This window comes from Dasypus novemcinctus, chromosome 31 (assembly GCF_030445035.2).
Source record: "Dasypus novemcinctus isolate mDasNov1 chromosome 31, mDasNov1.1.hap2, whole genome shotgun sequence".
Classification (NCBI taxonomy): Eukaryota; Metazoa; Chordata; class Mammalia; order Cingulata; family Dasypodidae; genus Dasypus; species Dasypus novemcinctus.
Genome location: NC_080703.1, coordinates 33,873,285 through 33,896,454, shown reverse-complemented (window position 1 = coordinate 33,896,454; position 23,170 = coordinate 33,873,285). Strand labels below are relative to the sequence as shown.

The 23,170-nt window shown below is 40.4% G+C and overlaps 1 protein-coding gene across 14 annotated transcripts in view; it reads right to left on the bottom strand.

Annotated features, from left to right (window-relative positions):
* The window catches only part of THRB (thyroid hormone receptor beta), a 468,309-nt gene that overhangs the window by 42,092 nt on the left and 403,047 nt on the right, over nucleotides 1-23,170 (bottom strand). For all 14 annotated transcript variants that reach the window (XM_058290895.2, XM_058290897.2, XM_058290890.2 and 11 more), the window contains one exon: nucleotides 2,468-2,568. In XM_058290895.2, coding sequence (XP_058146878.1) covers nucleotides 2,468-2,568 — 101 coding nt within the window. The remainder of the gene's footprint in view (nucleotides 1-2,467; nucleotides 2,569-23,170) is intronic.

The window sequence follows — 23,170 nt, the reverse complement described above, 5'->3', positions numbered from 1 at the left end:
CTTGCTTTTATAAATCAGCGCCAGATATGCTACATTGCATTCTAAGAAGATCTGGATCCATATCTTAGTTTGATTCGAGAAGCTGCACTAGTTGGTGTGAAAAGAAGCTAATTCAATGTTTGGGCAGTTGTTAAAATGCTTTTAAAAGTGGGAAAGTATCAACATTCTTTCCATAGAACACACATGAACACCACATATCTCAACGGAGAAAACACCTCCAAAAGATTTTCACTGTCTTTAGGGCAAACATGATTCGTTCCATACACATTAAAAATATGGGGTAGAAAAGGGTTTGAATTCAGGTTTGAATAAACTATGTGGAGTATAACCTTTTGCATCTTCGGCCACTGTTATAAACTGTTTCATTTGAAAAAATCTCGTGTATTTTCCCAATGTTCTTTGTCATTACAGTGAATGAGTCTGTGTAACCACCCTAGGAAAAGTTCCTTTCTGGTTTTAGCAATGGAGTAACAGGTTTGGAAACAGGATTCCAATCTGAGAGGGAGGCACCGAAGCTGAGAAATCTCCCTTCGTGCAACCTGAGTTCTGAGAAAGCCACAGCTACACTGGGCTCCAAACATGCTGTGTGATGATCTTGCTTCTAGAGAAAGAGGCTTGTGGGTTCTTGATCATCATGGAAACATAAGTGATGGGGACATGGGTAATAGATTTGATTCTCCCTTTGATTAAGTCAATTGCTAATAGTGCATTAAGTCCCCTGTAAAGCCTATTCAATCTTAGAGTCACGTTGAGGGTTAAGTATCAAATGGAATTTTCATTAGCATGCCTCCCAGAATTCAAAATTTACCACCAGAAACGGATTTAAAAAGAATCTCAATGCTGCATAATCAGGCAGGTAAAGCCTTATGAATTGGGGCTAATTTGCAAAAAAGACCAGCTTGCATACGGAGCTTTTGGAATGAGAGACTGTATCTGCAGTAATGCAATTTTATTACTTCCAAATCAAGCCAATAAAAATGTCCTTTCGAGAGATGTTCTGTGTGTCCTAATTAATGAAGAGCCAGGACTTATTTGTAATGAACTGTGTTCAACTCCTTAAAAGATTTTTCCCCCATAGATGGCCACCCTGAGCCCTGTCTTTGGAAAGCATTACCAATTCCAGATCAATGGGTCTGGGGGAATGAGAACGCATTGCATCCATATTCTGAGCAATAGCTTGCAGACAGAAGGCCGTGGGGACTTTAAGAACTGGTGGGTTATCATCGCAACATTTCTAGTAGGGTTTTGCTAAGTGTTTGCTAATTTCATGCACAAAAAGTAGGGAATTTTCATAGAAAACCCTGTTACTTGGTCTGAACTGGAGGTGCTCGGGGTCAAGGGTGGGAGGAAAGGGGGTGCCTGGAGGAGAGGCTGGAGAGGGGAAGAGGTTAGGGAGGGAGAGGGAGGAGGGGAGATGGAATTGTTTTATAGATTTTAGATTAACTTTTTTTTTTAAAGGAGGTACCCGGGATTGAACCTAGCACCTCGTACCTGGGAAGCAGATGCTCAACCACTGAGCTCCATCTGCGCCCCTTATTTTATAAATTTTAATACAATTCTTGCATGGGGGTTTAAATCTTGTGATAATTTAGTTTAAAATACAACAAGGAAAAAAAAAAGGAAAAAAAATTCCTTTCCAGACTTTAAATACTTTCTCCTTTATAAAACATCGGCTGGATTCTGGGATGTAGCACTGGGCTTGGCTTTATTTACCTTTATAGTAGACTTTATTATCTAGGCTGGGTTGTTGGGCCAAAAGTTATTTTGCCAGAAAGCTCATCTTAATTTTGACGATGAAGATGATAAAGAGGCAAATTTAAACCCGCTTTCGGGAAATGAACTAACTGTTGATCGCTCGTATACTCTTGTCAAATATCTCCTGCAGATGGGTCTGTAGAATATAAAATTAGCTGATGGATGACCAGAATTTACTTACTGACTGCAGGCTGGGCAGAAAGCCAATTTGGATAATTTCAGAGCATAAGTGAGTTTAAGTAGTCTCAAGGATATTCCCTGATGGGACTCTTAAAAGTGAGCGTATTCATGCAGATTAACAGTGCAAAAAAAACCCCCAAAAAACCCACAAAACTGTCTCTTCAAACACTGTAATAAAACAGGAGGAGAAACAGTTATTTCTTGGGATGATAACATAACCTATCTACATATTTTAAACACCAAGTGAGAGTTCCATTATCTTTTTCATTGTATTATTTTCTTTCTGTTTTAACAACAACAGGTGGTAATGATGGCAGGTACTGATCCCATTCTTGCAAAAATTCATTTAGTTATTTTTTGATTTGGAAAAAAAATCAGTTAAGCATGAAGAGTGACACCGGACAGCGGGATGATCGTGGGCCATGAATGTTGGGGTTTGTTCAGAATTTGACCTCCAAGGTCACATTGTACTCCTGGAGAGCCCTGGGATGGGAGCAGAGCTGAGCTGAGCACAGGGCCCCAGGGCATTTACCTTGCAGCCTTCACATGTGATGCAGCGGTAGTGATAGCCGGTGGCTTTGTCACCACATACTACACACAGCTCGTCCTTGTCTAAGTAACTGGGTATGTACCCTGTGAAGGAGGAAAAAAGACAATTGTGAAAAAACAAGGGCATGTTAACATCAAGGACACACCATAGCTAAGGTCAGGAGGCCAAAGACAAAACTGGTTTGCCAAGAGCAGACGGCAGAAGAGACTTACTGGAACCAGGCAATAAGGATCTCCACCTAGACAGATAACATCAGCCCCAGGATTTCAGGATCCTTAGAAATACATATGCTCACTCTTGGGGTGCAGGTGGGAGAGGGAGGGGAATGCAGCCACAGGGGAGGCCAGGCTCCCAGATGCCGGAAGTGCTCCGAATTCCGGATGACACAATCTCTTTCACAAGGCTTATTTCAGGACTTGTTCTTAGGAGACTTGATCCACTTCAGCATCAAGGCATCATTTAATAAATTCAGAGAACTTGATAACTGGAAATGTCCTGGGAGAGCCAGTACTTTTAAGGTGAGGAAACCTTCTTTAGCTTCCTCAGGGTCACACTAGAAATTCAGAGCAGAGACGAAAACCCAGGATTCCTAACTTCTAGTCCACATGTGTAAGTGATGCTGGTCTTTTTCTAAAAATAGAGAATTGACTTTAAGTAGAAGGCATAGGGCCACCCAAAAAAAGTTAGGTAAACTTGTGAAATTATGAAACATAACAATATTGGGTAACGTGAAATAATAGAGTTCTATTTATTAAGAAAACAACATAATCCAAATATTGTAAGTCTCTTTATTAGCTTGTTTTTGGTTTATTAGTTTAACTTCCTTGACCCAGGAAGCCAACGTTTAAAACCCAAAACAGAATCAGCCTAATTTCCCATTGGCTTTGTGCCTTTGACTGGTGTTGATGCACAAGAAACTGACTCCAAAGGGCTAATTCAGTTTCACAGGTGTCAACAGTTTACTGCAGACACACATCATTTAGATAAAGCCAAAAATCAAAAGAAGGCATGATTTGATCAGATTCGGAGAAGGAAGAGGCTGGGTGATCAAAATCATACTTTCTCGCCCTGACCACTGCCCCTTAGTTCACTGACTGAGCATTGACGATTACCAGCTTCAATGAAATTAGCTAGGCTGAAATGAGGGTTCACTTTATTGTATGTTTTGTCTTGACATTTTCATAGATCTTTTATTAAACTAGGTCACTGAGGGCTTGCTTGTCAGAAAAAAAGCCATAAGGAAAAGAAGAAAATGAATCTTTTTCACAATTTCTTAGAAATTACTTTGCTTAGACTTAAGCAAAATGTTCTTTCTTGGGTAGGAGATAGAACGATTTTCAAAGTGTGATTTGGTAATGAACAGGATTATCTTTTAAAATATCACAGCTTTTCTTAGTTTACTTTTGCACCTGCAACTCGTGATTCATCTGTTGAGTTCATTTCAAGGTTTTCAAAACATTTTTAAAAGATAATTTGGGGAGGGATCTGAGCAGAAAGAAAAAAGTGAAATGGAACCATTTGTGTGTTCATTCAATCATTCTTCCATGCATGATTTTAGCAAACATTTATTTCACAGCTACTAGGTGCCCAGCATGTGCTAGGTTCTGAGAATATTAAACTGAGGATGACATAGTTTCTTCCTTGAAAAGCATTATGTAGAAGCAACTGAATTCTCTTTCTCCAGCCCTGGTCATTTCTCAATGAGAGAAAGAGGGGAAAGTGAAGGAGGTAACATGAAAAGATGCTCAACATCATTAGTCTTTAGGGAAATACAAATCAAAACCACAATGTAATACTACATCACGCCCACTAGGACAGCTATAACAAACAAAAAACAATAATAAATATTGGTTAGAATGTGGAGAAATTGGTACCCTTGTACATTGCTGGTGGGAATGTAAAATTGTTCGGATGATTTGGAAAACGGTTTGGCAGTTCCTCAAAGAGTTAAGCTCAGAGTTACCATATGACCTAGTGATATCATGCCTAGGAATATATGTAAGGGAATTGAAACTACACGTCCGATGAAAGCTTGTATATGAATGTTCATAGCAGCATTATAATGGCCAAAAAATGAAACAACCCAAATGCCATCAGCTGATGAATGGGTGAACAAAATGTGGTATTTCCATAAATGGAATATTATTCATCCATGAAAAGGAATGAAGTACTGATACATGCTACAACATGTTAGAATACTGAAAAATTCTGCTAAATGAAAGAAGCTAGACACAAAAGGCCAAATTGTGTATGATTCCATCTATAGGAAATGCCCAGAAGAGGCAACTCCATAGAGACAGAAGGTAGAGTAATTGTTGCTAGGGCGCCTTTCTTTTTGGGATGATGAAAAAGTTCTGGAATTGGAGAGTGGTAATGTTTGCACAATTCTGAATATACTAAAAACCACTGATGTGTACTCTTGAAATGGATGACTTTTATGATATGTGAATTATACTGTTATTAAAAAAAAAGGAAAGAAAAGAGGACATTTATATGCATCTACTATGTGCCAAACACTGTGCAAGGAACCAAAGATGTCTAAGTTTTAATTCTCAGAGGAGGTTTCAGTCTAGTGGAGAAAATGAGACAATAATAGATGATTTGCATATAATGTGGTCAGCACTAGGACAGGGCTATGGCCAGGATCACCCGTGGATCTCAGGGGGGAAACTCTGAGAAGCTTCCAGTCCCTCACTCCCCACCTAGTCTGGGTCGAGTGTTTCCACTGCTCCTTGTGCTTCCTCCAGAGTTGGCCTTTATTATCTGCATTATAACTACCTGCAAACTTTTTCTTCCCGTAGACCATAACCACAGGTCCACTATAGGCGTGCAAGGTTCCAGCTAAGGGGGAAGGATTACATCGTTCATCCTAAAACCCCAGTGCCCAGCACCCTGGAAGAAGGGCATTATAGTTTATCAAAAGGGTCACTATTCAACATTGTTCACGTAATGAACAGCACTGAAATACATATTTGAATGTGGCTAAAGGGGGGAAATTTTTAGGTTGTGAGTCGAATAAAAAAATTTAAAAAGGCTGCTCTTGGCCAATTGAGGAGAACGTAAGGGAGAAGGGTTAGACCTGCAACCTAGAGAGGGGCAGGCTGGAAGTGTGCCTGTGAAGGCTACAGATCTCGACAAGGGTTTCTGCAAGAGGTGGTAATGTATCAACAGACACAGGGGCCCACACTTCTAGCCTCATGGAACTGCATTAGGAGGCTTGCTCTTTGGCAAAGAAATCAAGACTCTCCCAGTTCCACGGAAATTCCTCACATTCAAGCTCATCCAAGACCTACTGATCTGGAAGCTGCATGCTCACTAATCAAGCAGTTTTGGTGCCAGTTTCTTTGGCTCTCCTCTCATCTCTAGATTTAATACAACGTTGGACACAGGACTAAGGAGAGCTAAAGGGCAATGCCATGTTCCCACAAATAGGAAATGATTACTTTTCTTGTTCAGGCAAGACCGACTGAGGCACCATCCCCGAAAGCAGAGGTCTGAGGTTTACATTTTATACAACTTGCTCAAATTTCTCCTTTGAGCTTTGTAAACCACTGTGCATTACACTCAAAATAGCTGCTGCTTGCTTGTTATAGTTCCACCTTACATGGTCACAGACCCCAAATCCCATGCTTGTTTAGCACAATTTCTAGGTAACTCATATTCCTTGTGGTTCAAATTTGATAAGAAATACTAGTAAAGTCTACAGGAAAACTCAGGAATCAATTCATTCCAAATAGCTTTGAGGAGTCAAAATGAAAAAATCCCGATGGCTCTGTGCCCACCAAACTACCTACTTTCCAAAAGTGTATAACTGGGGTGGGGTAGGGAGATTGACAAAGTGAAAAGTCAAAGATGCTCCGGTCTTAGCCAGAATTTACTGATGGACCAAAATTGTCAGTCCTTAGGAATAAAAAACAATGTCCAATTGTTTTTGAGTCCAATTTTTAAAGTAAAAAACTATACAAATAGTTTTCAATGTAGAAAGCAATTCATCTTAGAAAAACTGGAAAGATTAGCAGAAGATAAAATTACCTGTAAATTCACTACCCAGACATACCATTATAGCATTTTTTTTTGTTCTGTTCATCTTAAATTACTATGAGTGTGGCAGTATAGGCACATGTGTGTGCACTGACACATACTTATAAAAATAGTAATTTTTAAACAACAAAGTAACCCAGTGATTAAACTAAGACTGTCCTTGTAAAGGCAGATGGAATATACATATCAGCGCTGTCAGGAAAGCTACATCTTGACCTCATGCCTAAATGTAGTCTAGTTGACTAAGCAGACATTTGAGTTCTTGGTATCAGGTGCAGATGTCAGAAAGAGAGAAAGACCCTCTAATCTCATGTGTGGGAACCAACTGCAACATAGTTGGATACTTGGGTTGCTTGAGGGACAGTGCCTTGGGAGTGACCACAAGGGTGGGGCCAAGACCTTTGGCCAGGGTTGGGATGAAGCAGGTAGCTCACCTTCACTGACCACATCTCACCATAGGTAACCATTACCTGCCTCCTTTATCTTTTGGCTTTGGCCATAAGGTATTGTTTCAGTTTGCTAAAAGCTGCTGAAAGTGACAGACCAGAAACGGGGGGGCCTTGATGATGACGATTTATTTAGGTTGCAAGCTTACAGCTTTGAGGTCATGAACGCGTCCAAATCAAGGTATCATCATGATGCTTACTCCCCAAAGACCAGCACATGGAGGCATCCTCTGGTCTCCCCCTTTCTTAGGGGTTCTGTTACTTTAGTTGCTGGCTTCCTCCCTCCTGGATTTCATTGATTTCAGGCCTTCGCCTCTTTGTGGTTTTCTCTCTCTGCTCCTGTGGGTTTCTGTCTTCATCCCACTTATAAAGGAGTCCATTAAGAGGATTAAGGGAAGTGGATGTGACTCAATTGATAGAGCATCCGTCTACCACATGGTAGGTCCAGGGTTCAAACCCAGGGCTTCCTTTACCCATGTGAAGCTGGCCCATGAGCAGTGCTGATGCATGCAAGGAGTGCTGTGACACGCAGGGGCGCCCCCGCGTAGGGGAGCCCCATGTGCAAGGAGTGCGCCCCATAAGGAGAGCCACCCCGCATGAAAGTAGTGCAGCCTATGCAGGAGTGGCACTGCACACACAGAGAGCTGACACAGCAAAATGATGCAACAAAAAAGAGACATAGATTCCTGGTGCCACTGACAAGAATGCAAGTGGACACAGAAGAACACACAACGGATGGACATAGAGAGCAGATAATGGGGGAGGCAGGGAAGGGGAGAGAGAAATAAATAAAAAATAAATCTTTAAAAAAAAAAAAAGAGGTGGCGGACTTGGCCCAGTGGTTAGGGCATCCGTCTACCACATGGGAGGTCCGTGGTTCAAACCCCGGGCCTCCTTGACCCGTGTGGAGCTGGCCCATGTGCAGTGCTGATGCGCACAAGGAGTGCCCTGCCACTCAGGGGTGTCCCCTGCATAGGGGAACCCCATGCGCAAGGAGTGCACCCCGTAAGGAGAGCCACCCAGCATGAAAAAAGTGCAGCCTGCCCAGGAGAGGCGCCGCACACACGGAGAGCTGACACAACAAGATGACGCAACAAAAAGAAACACAGATTCCCATGCTACTGACAAAAACAGAAGCAGACAAAGAAGACGTAGCAAATAGACACAGAGAACAGACAACCGGGGTGGGGGGTGGGGGAAGGGGAGAGAAATAAATAAATAAATCTTAAAAAAAAAAGAGGATTAAGACCCACCCTGTTACACCCTACTGAAGTAACCTAATGAAAAGAAGGTCCCACTTACAATAGGTTTACACGCATAAGAATGGATTAGCCCTGAGGATAGGATCTTTACCGGGCCGTGAGAGCCTCAGCCTATTAATACCATAGGCACAGAAGATTTTCTCCTCCCTGTACAATCCATGGAGACTGTTGGACTGTTTGACCTTTAAGGTCCTTGTGAACTCTGGAATCCAATGATAATCCATCAGTGAATGGACTGCTAGTATGATGGGTGGTTTGCTTTGCTCTCATTTCTTCCCATTTTCTTTTCAGTTGGGTGGATGAATGGGCGGTTAAATATGTTTATTAACATCATCAAACCTTCTATGAAACATCTGCTTAAACTGGTGGCAGTTGCTTACATGATCATCCTAGCGCACCCCCCACCTTTTAATTTTGTTTAAAATATTAATTCTGAACCATCTTAATTATTCAAAACAGTAACCACAGGCAGCGACACACCTATCATGATGCCCAAGTCCATTATTCATCATGAAATAACTTCCATCCTGGAATAAGATCCCACACATCATGAATACGTAGGTGGGGATTCTCGGAAGGTTACTGAATAGAGTTGGCAATACACATTCTAATCAGTTTTCCTAGAGAACTTCACCATTTCTTGCTCCTCTAATTTCAGTGTCTCCATCTTCTTCCTTTTGCATTCCCACCAAATGAATCACATGCTGGCCAATATACCCAGCTAAGGCAAATGATGACGCAGTGCTACCTAAATGGATGACATACTGTCAGTATTGGGTTCTATGACGCTTGTCAAATATGAGAGAAACAACCCCTGGAAGCTATACTGAGGAACTGCACCTGCAAGTTGCCCCAGGGGACTTGTAAAGAATGTTAATAATCCCCAGCAGGGAAACGAACTTGGCCCAGTGGATAGGGCGTCTGCCTACCACATGGGAGGTCCGCGGTTCAAACCCCGGGCCTCCTTGACCTGTGTGGAGCTGGCCCATGCGCAGTGCTGATGCCCGCAAGGAGTGCCGTGCCATACAGGGATGTCCCCGCGTAGGGGAGCCCCATGCGCAAGGAGTGCGCCCCACAAGGAGAGCCGCTCAGCGCGAAAGAAAGTGCAGCCTGCCCAGGAGTGACACCGTACACACGGAGAGCTGACACAAGATGATGCAAGAAAAAGAAACACAGATTCCCGGTGCCGCTGATGAGGATGGAAGGGGTCACAGAAGAACACACAGCGAATGGACACAGAGAGTAGACAATGGGGTGGGGGGAGAGAAATAAATATTAAAAAAAAAAATCCCCAGCAAACAATTATGATCCATAATATGTGATAGTCCAAAATTTCCCCAGTTCTTACTTGCTCAAATGCATTATTTTTAGGCCACTAAATTATGCTACCACTTAATCAAGCATATTTTTATAAAAGCAAACACCAACTGCTTGTCCAACAGAGTACATGGAGATTTTTTTTAGGAGACACTGAACAATGTCTGATTAATTGCTAAGTATTATTTTGCATATAAAATAGATTGACACAGCAAAATGTTACTTCTTTTACCCTTCGTTACAACAGCTTTATTAAGACATAGTTCATAGACCAAAATACTCTTATTTAAAGTTTAGAATCAATGCTTTTTTTTTTTAAAAAGTGTAGAATCAATGGTTTTTTAGTATATTCACAGAGTTGTGAAATTATCACCATGATAAATGTTAGAACATTTTCATCGCACCAAAGGGAAACCGTATACCTTTAGAAGCTATGCCCCATTCCTTCCATCCGCACCACTCCCTCCACAGGTAACCAGTCGTCTACTTTCTGTCACTATGGATTTGCCTCTTCTGGCCATTTCCTACAAATGGATTCATATATGTGGTCTTGTGACTGGTGAGTTAGACTTAGCATAAGGTTTTCAAGGTTTTTCCATGTTGTTGTTTACAGCAATTAAGAAAAAAAGATTCTCAGAGGGACCTGGCATATGGAAGTGAAAAATATTACATATTTGTACTCCAAATCATGCAACAAGCAATAATCTTGGCTTCTTGGTATACACTGGGTTCAAGGCCTTCCCACGCATTTGTAAAATCAGAAGACCGGGTATTTAATACTTTTTTTTTTTTTAACCTCAGATCATCTTCTTACCATATTTTTAAAATTTTATTTTATGCAAGTTGTAGGTTTACAGGAAACCCATATAGAAAATACTGATTTTTCCAGAAGCCTCCCTCCACACACAGTTTTCCCTATTATTAACACTTTGCATTAGTGTGGTAACTTTGTCACAGTTGATGAAACAATGCTATTATGATTTACTATTAATTACAACCTATAGTTTATATAGGGTGATTGCTTCTGTTGTATAATCCTATGGATTTTATATTTTAAAAATCCTAGTAACATACATACATATATATATATAAAATCTAAAATTTCCCCTTTTAACCACTTCAAATATATAAGTCAATGGTATTAATTACATTTGCGATGTTGTGCTACTATCACCACCATTCATTATTGAAACTTTTCTGTTGGCCCCAATGCAAACTCTGTACCAATTAGTAATTAATTTCCCATTCACTACCTCCAACAAGGTTCCTGGTAATCTTCATTCTAGTTTATGTTCCTATGAATTTGCTTATTCTAATTATTTCCTATCTGTGATATTATACAATTTGTGTTCTGTAAGTTGTATTGGTCTCAAGGGAAATGGAACTGACTAGAGATATCTATAAATATTATGAGATGTTATACAATTGTCTCATGCAAATGTGAGGATGCACATGTCCAAATTCTACAGGGCAGACTGCAGGTTGGGAAATGAGGGAGGTTTTTGATGAATTCCCCAGGAGAAGCTGGCTGGCTGGACTAGAGATGGAAATTCTCTCTTTTGACTGCTAAAATAATCACTTCTTTTTTAAAGCTTCAAATTTATTGGATGTGACTTCTCTCATGGCTGAAGGCAGTCTCCTCAGTTGATTGTAGATGTAATCGGTCATAGATGCAACCAAATCACTGATGATTTCCATCCATGGAATGCCCTCACAGTAACAAATAGGGAAGTGCTTCCTTTACCAAACAACTGGGCACCATTACCTGGTCAAGGTGACACATGAGCCTAAGCATTCCATCTGTATATACCACATTTTGTTTATTTAGTCACCTGTTGATGGCCATTTGGGTTGCTTCTACCTTTTGGTAATTGTGAATGATGTCACTATGGATAGCTGTGTGCAAATAGCTGTTTCAATTCTTTTGAGTATATACATAGAAGTGGGATTGCTGGGTCATATGGCAACTCTATACTTAGCTTTCTGAGGAACAGACAAACTGTCTTGTACAGTGGCTGCACAATTTTACATTCCCACCAACAATGAATGAATGTTCCTATTTCTCCATATCCTCGCCAACATTTGCTATTCTCCATTTTTTAAATAGTAGTCATCCTAGTGGGTGTGAAATGATATTTCATTGTGGTTTTAATTAGCATTTCTTTAATGGCTAATAATGCTGAGCATCTTTTCATGCACTTACTGGCCAGAAAGGTCATTCAAGTCTTTTGCCCATTAAAATTTTTTTTTATTTTTGTGTTTTTGTTGTTGAGTTGCAGGATTTCTTTATATATTCTGGATGTTAAACCCTTATTGGATATGTGGTTTCTAAATATTTTCTCCCCCTCCTGTCCTTTTACTTTCATGATGAAGTCCTCTGATGCACAAGATTTAATTTTTATGAAGTACCATTTATTTGTTTTTCCTTTTGTTGCTTGTGCTTCAAGTGTAAAGCCTAAAAAATCATTGCCTGACACAATGTCCTGAAGATGATTCCTTATGTTTTCTTTTAGGAGTTGTATAGTATTGGCTGTTATATTTAGGTCTTTGATCCATTTTGAGTTCCTTTTTTGTATATGGTGTGAGGCAGGGGCCCACTGTGGTTCTTTTGTATATGATATCCAGTTTTCCTAGCACCATTTGTTGAAGAGACTATTCTTTCTCCATTGAGTAGACTTGGCACTTACCCTACAAGAAAGACAAGACCTCAACAAACCAATCACAAGTAAAGAGATTGAAACAGTTATCAAGCAGCTCCCCAAAATGAAAAGCCCAGGACCAGACAGTTTCACAGGTGAGTTCTGGCAAGCATTCAAAGAGGGTTTAATACCAATCTTACTCAAGCTCTTCCAAAAAATTGAACAAGAAGGAACACTACCAAACTCATTCTATGAAGCCAGTATCACCCGAATATCAAAGTCAGATAAAGATATTATGAAAAAAGAAAGTTACAGAACCATTCTGCTAATGAATAAGAATGCAAATTTCAGGAAGCGGAATTGGCCCAATGGATAGAGTGTCTGCCTACCACATGGAGGTCCGCAGTTCAAACCCAGGACCACCTTGAACTGTGTGGAGCTGGCCCGTGAGCAGTGCTGATGTGTGCAAGGAGTGCTGTGCCACACAGGGGTGTCCCCTGCATAGGGGAGCCCCATGCACAAGGAGTGCCGTGCCACACAGGGGTGTCCCCTGCATAGGGGAGCCCCATGCACAAGGAGTGCGCCCCATAAGGAGAGCTGCCCAGGACGAAAGAAAGTGCAGCCTGCCCAGGAATGGTGCCGCACACACAGAGAACTGACACAACAAGATGATGCAACAAAAAGAAACAGATCCCCAGTGCCACTGATAAGGATGGAAGCGGCCACAGAAGAAAACACAGTGAATGGACACAGAGAGCAGACAACTGGGGTGTGGTGGGGGAGAGAAAGAAATAAAAACAAAATTAAAAAAAAGAATGCAAAAATCCTCAACAAAATACTTGCTAATCAAATCCAACAGCACATTAAAAGAATTATTCATCATGATCAAATGGTTTTTTTTTTAAGATTTATTTATTTATTTAATTCCCCCCCTCCCCTGGTTGTCTGTTCTCTGTGTCTATTTGCTGCGTCTTGTTTCTTTGTCCGCTTCTGTTGTCGTCAGCAGCACGGGAAGTGTGGGCGGCGCCATTCCTGGGCAGGCTGCACTTTCTTTCGTGCTGGGCGGCTCTCCTTACGGGGCACACTCCTTGCGCGTGGGGCTCCCCTACGTGGAGGACACCCTGTGTGGCATGGCACTCCTTGCGTGCATCAGCACTGCGCATGGGCCAGCTCCACATGGGTCAAGGAGGCCCAGGGTTTGAACCGCGGACCTCCCATGTGGTAGACGGACGCCCTAACCACTGGGCCAAGTCAGTTTCCCTCAAATGAGTTTTATACAAGGCATGCAAGGGTGGTTCAACACAAGAAAATCAATCCATGTAATATACCACATTAATACATCAAAGAAGAAATAACATAGAATCCTATCAATTGACGCAGAACAGGCATTTGGCAAAATACAGCATCATTTCTCGATAAAAATACTACAAAATATAGGGATTGAAGGACACTTTCTCAACATGATAAGGGCCTTATATGAAAAACCCACAGCTAACATTATATTTAATCATGAAAGCCTGAAAGCTTTCCCACTGAGATATTATATATTGTTCAATATAGTGCTAGAGGTTCTAGATAGAGCAATCAGGCAAGAAAAAGAAATAAAAGGCATCCAAATTGGAAAGGAAGAAGCAAAACTTTCATTATTCACAGATGATAGGATACTATGTCTAGAAAGTCCTCAAAAATCTACAACAAATCTCTAGAGCTAACAAACAATTTCAGTAGAGTGTCAGGATACAAGATCAATATGCAAAAATCAGTGGTGTTTCTATACGATAAAAAAATTTCATTTACAATAGTAACTGAAAGAATCAAATATTTAGGAATAAACGTAACCAAGGATGTAAAGCACTTGTATTCAGAAAACTACAATACGTTAAAAGAAATAAAAAAAAAGACCTAAATAATTGGAAGAATATTCCATGCTCATGGATTAGAAGACTAAATATCATTAAGATGTCAATTCTACCAAAATTGATATACAGATTCAAAGCAATCCCAATAAAAATTCCACCAGTATTTTTTAAACAAATGGAAAGCACAATTATCAAATTTATTTGGAAGGGTTAAGGGGCTCCGAATAGCCAGAACCATCTTAAAAAGGAAAAATGAAGTTGGAGAACTCTTACTTCTTTAAATCATGTTACCTAGCTAAGGTGGTAAAAACAGAATGGTATTGGCATAAAGATAGACATAGACCAATGAAAATAAATAGATGTTTCGGAATATTCCCTCACATCTATGGTCAAGTGATTTTTGACAAGCCTGTCAAACCAACCCAGCTTGGGCAGAACTGTTTATTCAACAAATGGTGCTGCAAGAACTAGATATCGATAACCAAAAGAAAGAAGGAGGATCCCTATCTCACACTGTAAGCAAAAATTAACTTGAAATAAATCAAAGACCTAAATATAAAAATATGAGCCATAAATCTAAAAGAATACCTAGGAAAACATTTTCAAGACTTGGTGGTAGGTGGTGCATTCTTAAACCTTACACTGAAAGCACAAGCAACAAAAGAAAACATGTATAAATGTGACCTCCTCAAATTTAAACACTTTTATGATTCAAAGGACTTAATCAAGAAGACAATGGAGTTTTCCTGCATGACACTGCAGTGATGGATACAGGCCATTATATATTTTGTCATAACCTACAGAACTGTATGGGACACAGTATAAACTACAATGTAAACTGTAATCCATGGTTAGCAGCAATGTTTCAATATGTGTTCATTAATTGTAATAAATGTACCAAACTAATGAAGGATGTTGTTGATATGGGAAAGTATATGTGTGTGTGGGGAGAGGGAGTGGGACCTATGGGAATTCCTTATAATTTTTACATAATATTTATGTAATCTAAAGCTTCTTTAAAAATAAAAAATAAAATAAAATAAACAAATAAGAAAAAAGAAAAAAAAAGGTGAAGAGGCAGCCCACACAATGGGAGAAAATATTTGGAAACCACATATCCAATAAGGGTTTGATATCCATCCTATATTAAGAGATTATACAACTCAACAATTTAAAAGCAAGCAATCCAATAAAAAATGGGTGAAAGAGTTAAACAGATATTTTTCCAAAGAGGAAACACAAATGGCCAAAAGGCACATGAAAAAATGTTCATTTTCACTAGCTATTAGGGAAATGAAAATCAAAACAAAAATGAGATGATATCTCACCCCATGTGGAATGGCCATTACTAAAAAAAAAAAAAAAAAGAAAATAAGTGCTGGAGAGGATGTGTAGAAATAGGAACACTCCTTCACTGTTGGTGGGATTGTAAAATGGTGCAGCCTTTGTGGAAGACAGTTTGGAGATTCCTCAGGAAGCTAAATATAGAACAGTCATATGATTCAGTAATTCCTCTACTAGGAATATATCCAGAAGAACTGAAAACTGTGACTTGAACAGAGATCTACACACTGATGTTCATAGCGGCATTATTCACGATTGCCAAAAGATGGAAACAATCCAATGAATGAACAGATCAACCAATGAACAGATAAACAAAATGTGGTATCTACATACAATGGAATACTATGCTGTAGTAAGAAGAAATAAAATTGGGACACACATGATAACATGGATGAATCTTAAAGACATTATGCTAAGTGAAGTAAGGCAGACACAAAGGGACAAATATTGCATGGTCTCATTAACATGAACTAAATATGAAGAATAAATGCATGGAGATAAAACCTAGAGTATAGGTTGTAAGGAGATAAGAGGAGGGCTGAAAAGGAGTACTGATGCTTAGTGTATGTAGAAGTTTTAATTAACTTGACTATAAAATGGATAGAGTTGATGGTTACAAATTATAGTGAGTAGCAGCTGGCTTATGAATGGAATAGTTGCTGAAAAGGGTAGTCTAGGGATGTAAATGTCCACTGAAAGAAAGCTAGAGAATAATCTAGGGACTGAATAACACAGTGGACCCAGAGGTGGATGAGAATTGTGGTTGATGGTACAGATGCAAGAGTGTCCTTCTATGAGCTAGAGCAGATGTACATCACTATTGCAGGATGGAGGAAATGTGGAGAAGCATGGGAAAAACACAACTGGAGTGACCTATGGACTGTGGTTAACAGCAATACTTTAATATTCTTACATCAATGCCAAAGATGTACTGTGCTGATAATGAGGGGGTGGGTATGGAAAACGTGTGCCAAATGTACCCTATGGGTCATGTTTGTGATAATAGTCTGATGATATTATCTCATAATCCATAAAAAAATATTCCACCACAGTATGTGTGTTGGTGAAGGGTGTTGTATGGGAATTCTACACATGTGCATGGTTGTTTTGTAAGTTCACAACCGCTTTAATAAAAATATATCAAAATAGGGTAGGTTTTGGACAAAGATACACCAAATGTACGACATGAACTACAGGTAGTAAGTAATACTTTGATGATGCTTTTTCATAGTTTGTAACAAATGAATCACAACAATGCAAGGTGTTGGTGAAGGGATGATGTATGGGACCCCTATGTGATGTTACGCATGTTTATTTTGTAAGTTTACAACTTTTACTATACACTTATTGTTTATGTATGTTCATGTATGTCTTTTATACTTAAACAAAATAAAATATTATAAAAAAATCAGTTGGTCATAGATGTTAGGGTCTGTTTCTAATCTCTTAATTCTATTACATTGGTCTGTAAGTCTGTCTGTCCTTGTAACAGTACCATGTATTTTTAACTATTGTAACTTTGTAATAAGTTGGAAGACTAGGTAGTATGAGCCCTCTAACTTTTTCTTTTTTGAGATAGTTTTAAAAATTTGGGACCCCTTACACTTCAATGTAAATTTGATGACTGGCTTTTCCATTTCTTCAAAGAAGGCTTTTAGAATTATGATTGGGATTTCATTGAATTCATAAATCACTTTGGGTAGAAATGACAATATTTAATCTTCCTGTCTATGAACAAAGAATGTCCTTCTATTTATTTAGGTTTTCATTGATTTCTTTTAGCAATGTTTTATAATTTTTCATATGAGTCCTTTACATCCTCGGTTAAATTTATTCCTAGATATTTGATTCTTGCAGTTGCTATTGAAAATGGGAGTTTTAAAAAATATGGTTTGCATAATTTTCTGGAACCCCTTGACTTTGTTGAGTTTGTCAGCTCTAGTAGTTCTGTTGTGAATTTTTCATGATTTTCTATCTATAGGGAAAGTTTTACCTTTTCTTTTCCACTCTGCATTCCTTTGATTTCTTTTTCTTGCCTAACTGACCTGGATAGAACTACTTAGAACAATGTTGAATAACAGTGGTGAGAGGTGGCATTCTTGTCTTGTCTCTGATCTTAGAGAGAAAGGTTTCAGTCTTCCACAATTGAGTATATTAGCTGTGGACTTCTCACATATGCACTTTATCATGTTGAGGACATTTCCTTCTATGCCTAGTTTCCTAAGTGTTTTCATCAAGAAGGGGTGTTGGATATTATCAAATGCCTTTTCTGCGCCAAATGCTGTTGATGTCTCTCCCCCCCCTTCATTCTATTAATGAGGAGTACTTAATTAATTGATTTTCTTATTTAATGAAGCCCCCTTACATGCCTGGGATAAATCTCACTTGATTCCAGTGCATAATTCTTTTTTTTTAAAGAGTTTATTTATTTATTTTTTCCACCCCCTCATTGTTTGCACTTGCTGTGTTTGTTAGTCTTCTTTGTTTCTTTAGCAGGTACAAGGAACTGAACCCAGGACCTCCAATGTGAGTGGGAGGCATTAAATTGCTTAAGCCACCTCCATTCCCTACTTTGTTGTGTCTCTTGTTGTTTTTCCTCTTGTGTCTCTTGTTGCATCATCTTGTCATGTCAGCTTGCTGTGCTTGTCCGTCGTGCCAACTCACTGTCTTCTTTAGCAGGAGGCACTGGGAACCAAACCACAGACCTCCCATGTGGTAGATGGGAGCCCAATCACTTGAGCCACATCCTCTTCCCTGGTGCATAATTCTTTTAATGTGCTGTTGGAATTGGTTTCCTTGCATAATGTTGAGGATTTTTGTAGTCATAGGGGATATTGATTATATTTTTCTTTTCTTGTGGTATCTTATCTTGCTTTGGTGTTAGGGTGATGTTTGCCTCATAGAATGAGTTGTGGAATGTGTCCTCCTTTTGAATTTTTTTTTCTTTCTTTTTTTTTTTTTAAAGATTTATTTTTATTCATTTAATTCCCCTCCCCTCCCCCGGTTTTCTGTTTTCTGTGTCTTTTTGCTGCGTCTTGTTTCTTTGTCCGCTTCTGTTGTCAGCGGCACGGGAAGTGTGGGCGGCGCCATTCCTCGGCAGGCTGCTCCCTCCTTGGCACTGGGCGGCTCTCCTTATGGGTGCACTCCTTGCGCGTGGGGCTCCCCTAAGCGGGGGACACCCCTGTGTAGCACGGCACTCCTTGCGCGCATCAGCACTGTGCATGGGCCAGCTCCACACGGGTTAAGGAGGCCTGGGGCTTGAACCGCGGACCTCCCATGTGGTAGACGGACGCCCTAACCACTGGGCCAAAGTCCGTTTCCCATCCTTTTGAATTTTTTGCAAGAGTTTGAGCAGGACTTTGTGTTAATTCTTCTTGGAATGTTTGGTAAAATTCACCAATAAAGCTATCTGGTCATGGGCTTTTCATTGTTGGGAGGTTTGAGATGCCTGATTCAATCTCTTTACTTGTTGGTCTGTTTAAATCTTCTATTTCTTCTTGAGGGTAGTTTGTGTGTTACCAGGAGTTTGTCCTTTTCATCTCAGTTATCTAATTTGCTGGTGTAGAGGTGACCACTGCATAGTCTTATAGCCCTTTTTATTTCCGTAGGATTGGTAGTAATGTTTCCCCTTTAGCTATTTGTATCCTCTCTCTCTTTTTTTGTCAGTCTACCTAAATATTTAACAATTTTATTGATCTTTTCAAAGAACCACCTTGTGGTTTTGTTGATTCTTTTTTTTTTCCCTCAACTTCATCTATTTCTGCTTTAATCTTAGTTATTTCCTTCCTTCTGTTTGCTTTGGTTTAGTTTGCTTTTCTTTAGATCATGTGATTATAAGGTTAGGTCTTTGATTTGAGATCTTTATTCTTTTCTTTTTAAAGATTTATTTTTATTTATTTCTCTCCCCTTTCCCCCCTGTTGTCTGCTCTCTGTGTCTGTTCGTTGTGTGTTCTTCTGCATCTGCTTGTATTATCAGGCGGCACTGGGAAACTGAGTCTTTTTTTTGTTGCATCATCTTGCTGTGTCAGCTCTCCATGTGTGTGACACCACTCCTGGGCGGGCTTTTTTTTTTAACACAGGGCGGCTCTCCTTGCAGGGTGCACTCCTTGGGCATGGGGCTCCCCTATGCGGGGGCACCTCTGCATGGCACTCCTTGCATGCATCAACACTGCGCATGGGCCAGGTCACCAAACAGCCAGGAGGCCCTGGCTATAGAACCCTGGACCCTCCATATGGTAGGTGGATGCTCAGTCAGTTGAGCCACGTCTGCTTCCCTGTTCTTTTTTCAACATAAGCATTTAAAGCTATAAATTTCCTTCTCAGGACTGCCTTTGATGCATCCATAAATTTTGCTCTGTTGTTTTTTTGGTTTCATTCTCCTAAAGATATTTTCTAATTTCCCCCTGTGATTTCTTCTTTGACCCTTTGATTTTTTAAGGGGGAAGACTTTTTCATTGGAGAAGTGGGTTTACAGAACAATCATGCATAAAATACAAGGTTCCCATACACGATTCTACAAATTACACTCTGCATTGGTGTGGTACATTTGTTACAAGTGATGAAAACACATTTAAATAAGTTATTACTAATTATTCTTATCTATACTTTTTTTGTCCCTCAGTTCTGTTAATGCCTACTTTCATTTTCATTTGACTTTTTTGTACTGTACCATTCTGAGTCCCTTCTCATTTCTTTGCATAAATATCTTTCATATATTTTTACCAAGGGGCTAAAAATTATCATCCTAAATTTGTCACAAGCATGTTTGATTTCATAGCAACCTAACTTAAATAGCATCCCCAAACATTGTTTCTATACCACTGTTCCCCCATTGTTTTGTTGAACTTGTTACAAATTATCTTTATACATTGTATTCCTTAAACTATAGATTTATCATTAGTTTTTATGCATTGGCTTTTTGAAAGTGGAGTTACATTCCAAAAAATACAATAAATAGTAGTGGCATTTATAGTAACTCACATGGTTACCTTAACTGGGGGGCTTGGCCCAGTGGCTAGGGCATCCGTCTACCACATGGGAGGTCCGCGGTTCAAACCCCGGGCCTTCCTGACCCATGTGGAGCTGGCCCATGCACAGTGCTGATGCGCGCAAGGAGTGCCGTGCCACGCAGGGGTGTCCCCCGCGTAGGGGAGCCCCACGCGCAAGGAGTGAGCCCCGTAAGGAGAGCCGCCCAGCGCTAAAGAAAGTGCACCCTGCCTAAGAATGGTGCCACCCACATGGAAAGCTGACACAGCAAGATGATGCAACCAAACAAAACATAGATTCCCGTGCCGATGACAACAACAGAAGCGGACAAAGAAGAAGACGCAGCAAATAGACACAGAGAACAGACAACCGGGACAAGGGGGAAAGAGGAGAGAAATAAATAAATGAATAAATCTTTAAAAACAAAACAAAAAAAACTGGGGTCTTTCTTTCTGTCACTTCCATCTACTGTCTAGTGTCCTTTCCTTTTATTCTGAAGAATTCCCTTTATAATTTCCTTAAGGGTAGATATAGAGGTGACAAACTCCTCCAGCTTTGGTTTATCTAGGTTTATCTATCTTGCATGCTGATCTTGAACCCAGCCACTCTGTTGACTTCATTTATTAGCTCTTTTGTTGCTCACCAGACATTTTAGTATTTTAAAGGTTAGATCTGGTATTCAGTCCCTGAATTGCTTGTTCCTTGAGTTTCTACTCAGCTTGGGTTATGACAGATTTCTTTGCATGCCAGGAGCTAACAAAATCAAACAAACCAATGGAAAAAATGTATCTCCCAGTCTTTGCGAACTGGCTCTCAGTTGGTCAGTAGTCTCCTCCTGCTGGGGAGGGGCCTATAAGGGTGCCAGAAACTTCTGGTCTTTTGAAGCTGCATTTTCTTGGTAAGGCATTTGCCAAGTTATTGCAGTCTTTTAACTATTCTCCACAGTTTTGAGGAAAGGTACTACTTTAAGACTCCTCTGCTATTTTTTTTTTAAGGATTTATTTTATTTTATTTCTCTTCCCTTCCCACCCCGGTTGTCTGCACTCTTGTGTCCATTTGCTGTGTGTTCTTCTGTGTCCACTTGCATTCTCGGCAGCACTGGAAATCTGTGTCTCTTTTTTGTTGTGTCATCCTGCTGCGTCAGCTCGCTGTGTGTGCGGCACCACTCCTGGACAGGCTGCGCTTTTTTCTCACGGGGCGGCTCTCCTTATGGGGCACACTCCTTGTGCGTGGGGCAACGGGCAACCCTACATGGGGGACACCCCTGCGTAGCATGGCACTCCTTGTGCAGCAGCACTGCACGTGAGCTGGCCCATGCACAGTGTTTGAACCTTGGACCCACGCACAGTGTTTGAACCTTGGATCTCCCATGTGGTAGGTGGATGCTCTATTAGTTGAGCCACATCCGCTTCCCTCCTCTGCTATTTTTACCTAAGGGGTAAAAGATCAGACCACACCCCCTTCCCCAGATTATGGAGGACTAGCTCCTGACAGCCCACCCTGGTACCAGCAGGCTGTACCAAGAGCCCAAGGCTGCAGTTCCCACTGCTTCAGTCCACACGGTTGGGGGCTGAGGGATGGTAGCTCCTGCAAAGAGGATGAAATTCACCAGTATTCATCACAATTTACCGAACTCTTCCTCCAGCTCTTCCCTGGGTGCTGCACAGCGTTCCACTGCCTCGAGTTTAAAATAGTTGAGTCAGACAGTTCCCGCTAGTTCAAATAATTGTTTTTGTGCAGGGACTGATTCCTGGAGCTTCCTACCGTGCCACCTTCCTACAATCGCCGTCCTTCCACTCTTTGTTCAAGATGCATTTTCTTGATTTGGCACTCGACCGGGTACTGCAACCCTTTAACTGTGTTTTGGAGTCATAAGGAAGATGGCTTTGCCAGTTTTTGCTAGTGGTTAAAAAATTCTGTAGGGAACATTGCCTTGGAGATGGCTTACACCACCGTCTTGGTCATCATGTATAGTTCAGTTCCTCTGAGTGAATTACAATAGCATCTCAGGACCCTGGCACGTCTTGCCATTTTGGTAGAAATAAAGCCCTCAGGGAATGGAACATAAAGCAGACTAACCTTATGGTAGCTCGGAAGTAGAAGGTACTGCCTAGGAAGGTAGATCATGCAGAAGGAGCCGTTATCAGTGGTACTTGGAAATACCTTGGGCAGTTCAGAGAAGTTACGAAGTTCCATGTTGCTGGTTCAACTTGTGGAACTAGTAACATCTTGAGTGGGACAGGATTCATGAGGACACTATGTCTTGACACCCCTAATGATGTTAAATCATTAGCATGCTTAGCCATTCATCCAGTTTTATACTGAATCTCCTCAGTCTGTAATTCATCCTGCAGTTCAGACCCTTCTTATTTAAGCTCCATTCCCTTATCGTCACATCCTTGCACCTTCTCTGTGCTATTTCTTTATATACTTAAAAACCCTGAGTGGTTCATTTCCTTACCTTTCCCAACATACCTATATATATATATAATTTTATCTTATTATTATTTTTTTATCTTTTAAGATTTATTTATTTATTTTCCCCCTCCCACTCCCCCCCCACCGCCCTCCTGTTTTAACTGTCTGTGTCCATTTGCTGTGTGATCTTCTGTATCTATTTCTCTTTTTTGTCTTCTCTTCTCACCTTTTTCCTCTAGGATTCAGAGGTATTTGATCCTGGGGCCCTCTGATGTGGAGCAAGGTTCCCTGTCAATTGCGCCACCTCAGTTCCTGGTCTCTGCTGTGCTTCGCTTTGACTCTCCCCTTTGTCTCTCTTCTGATGCATCATCAT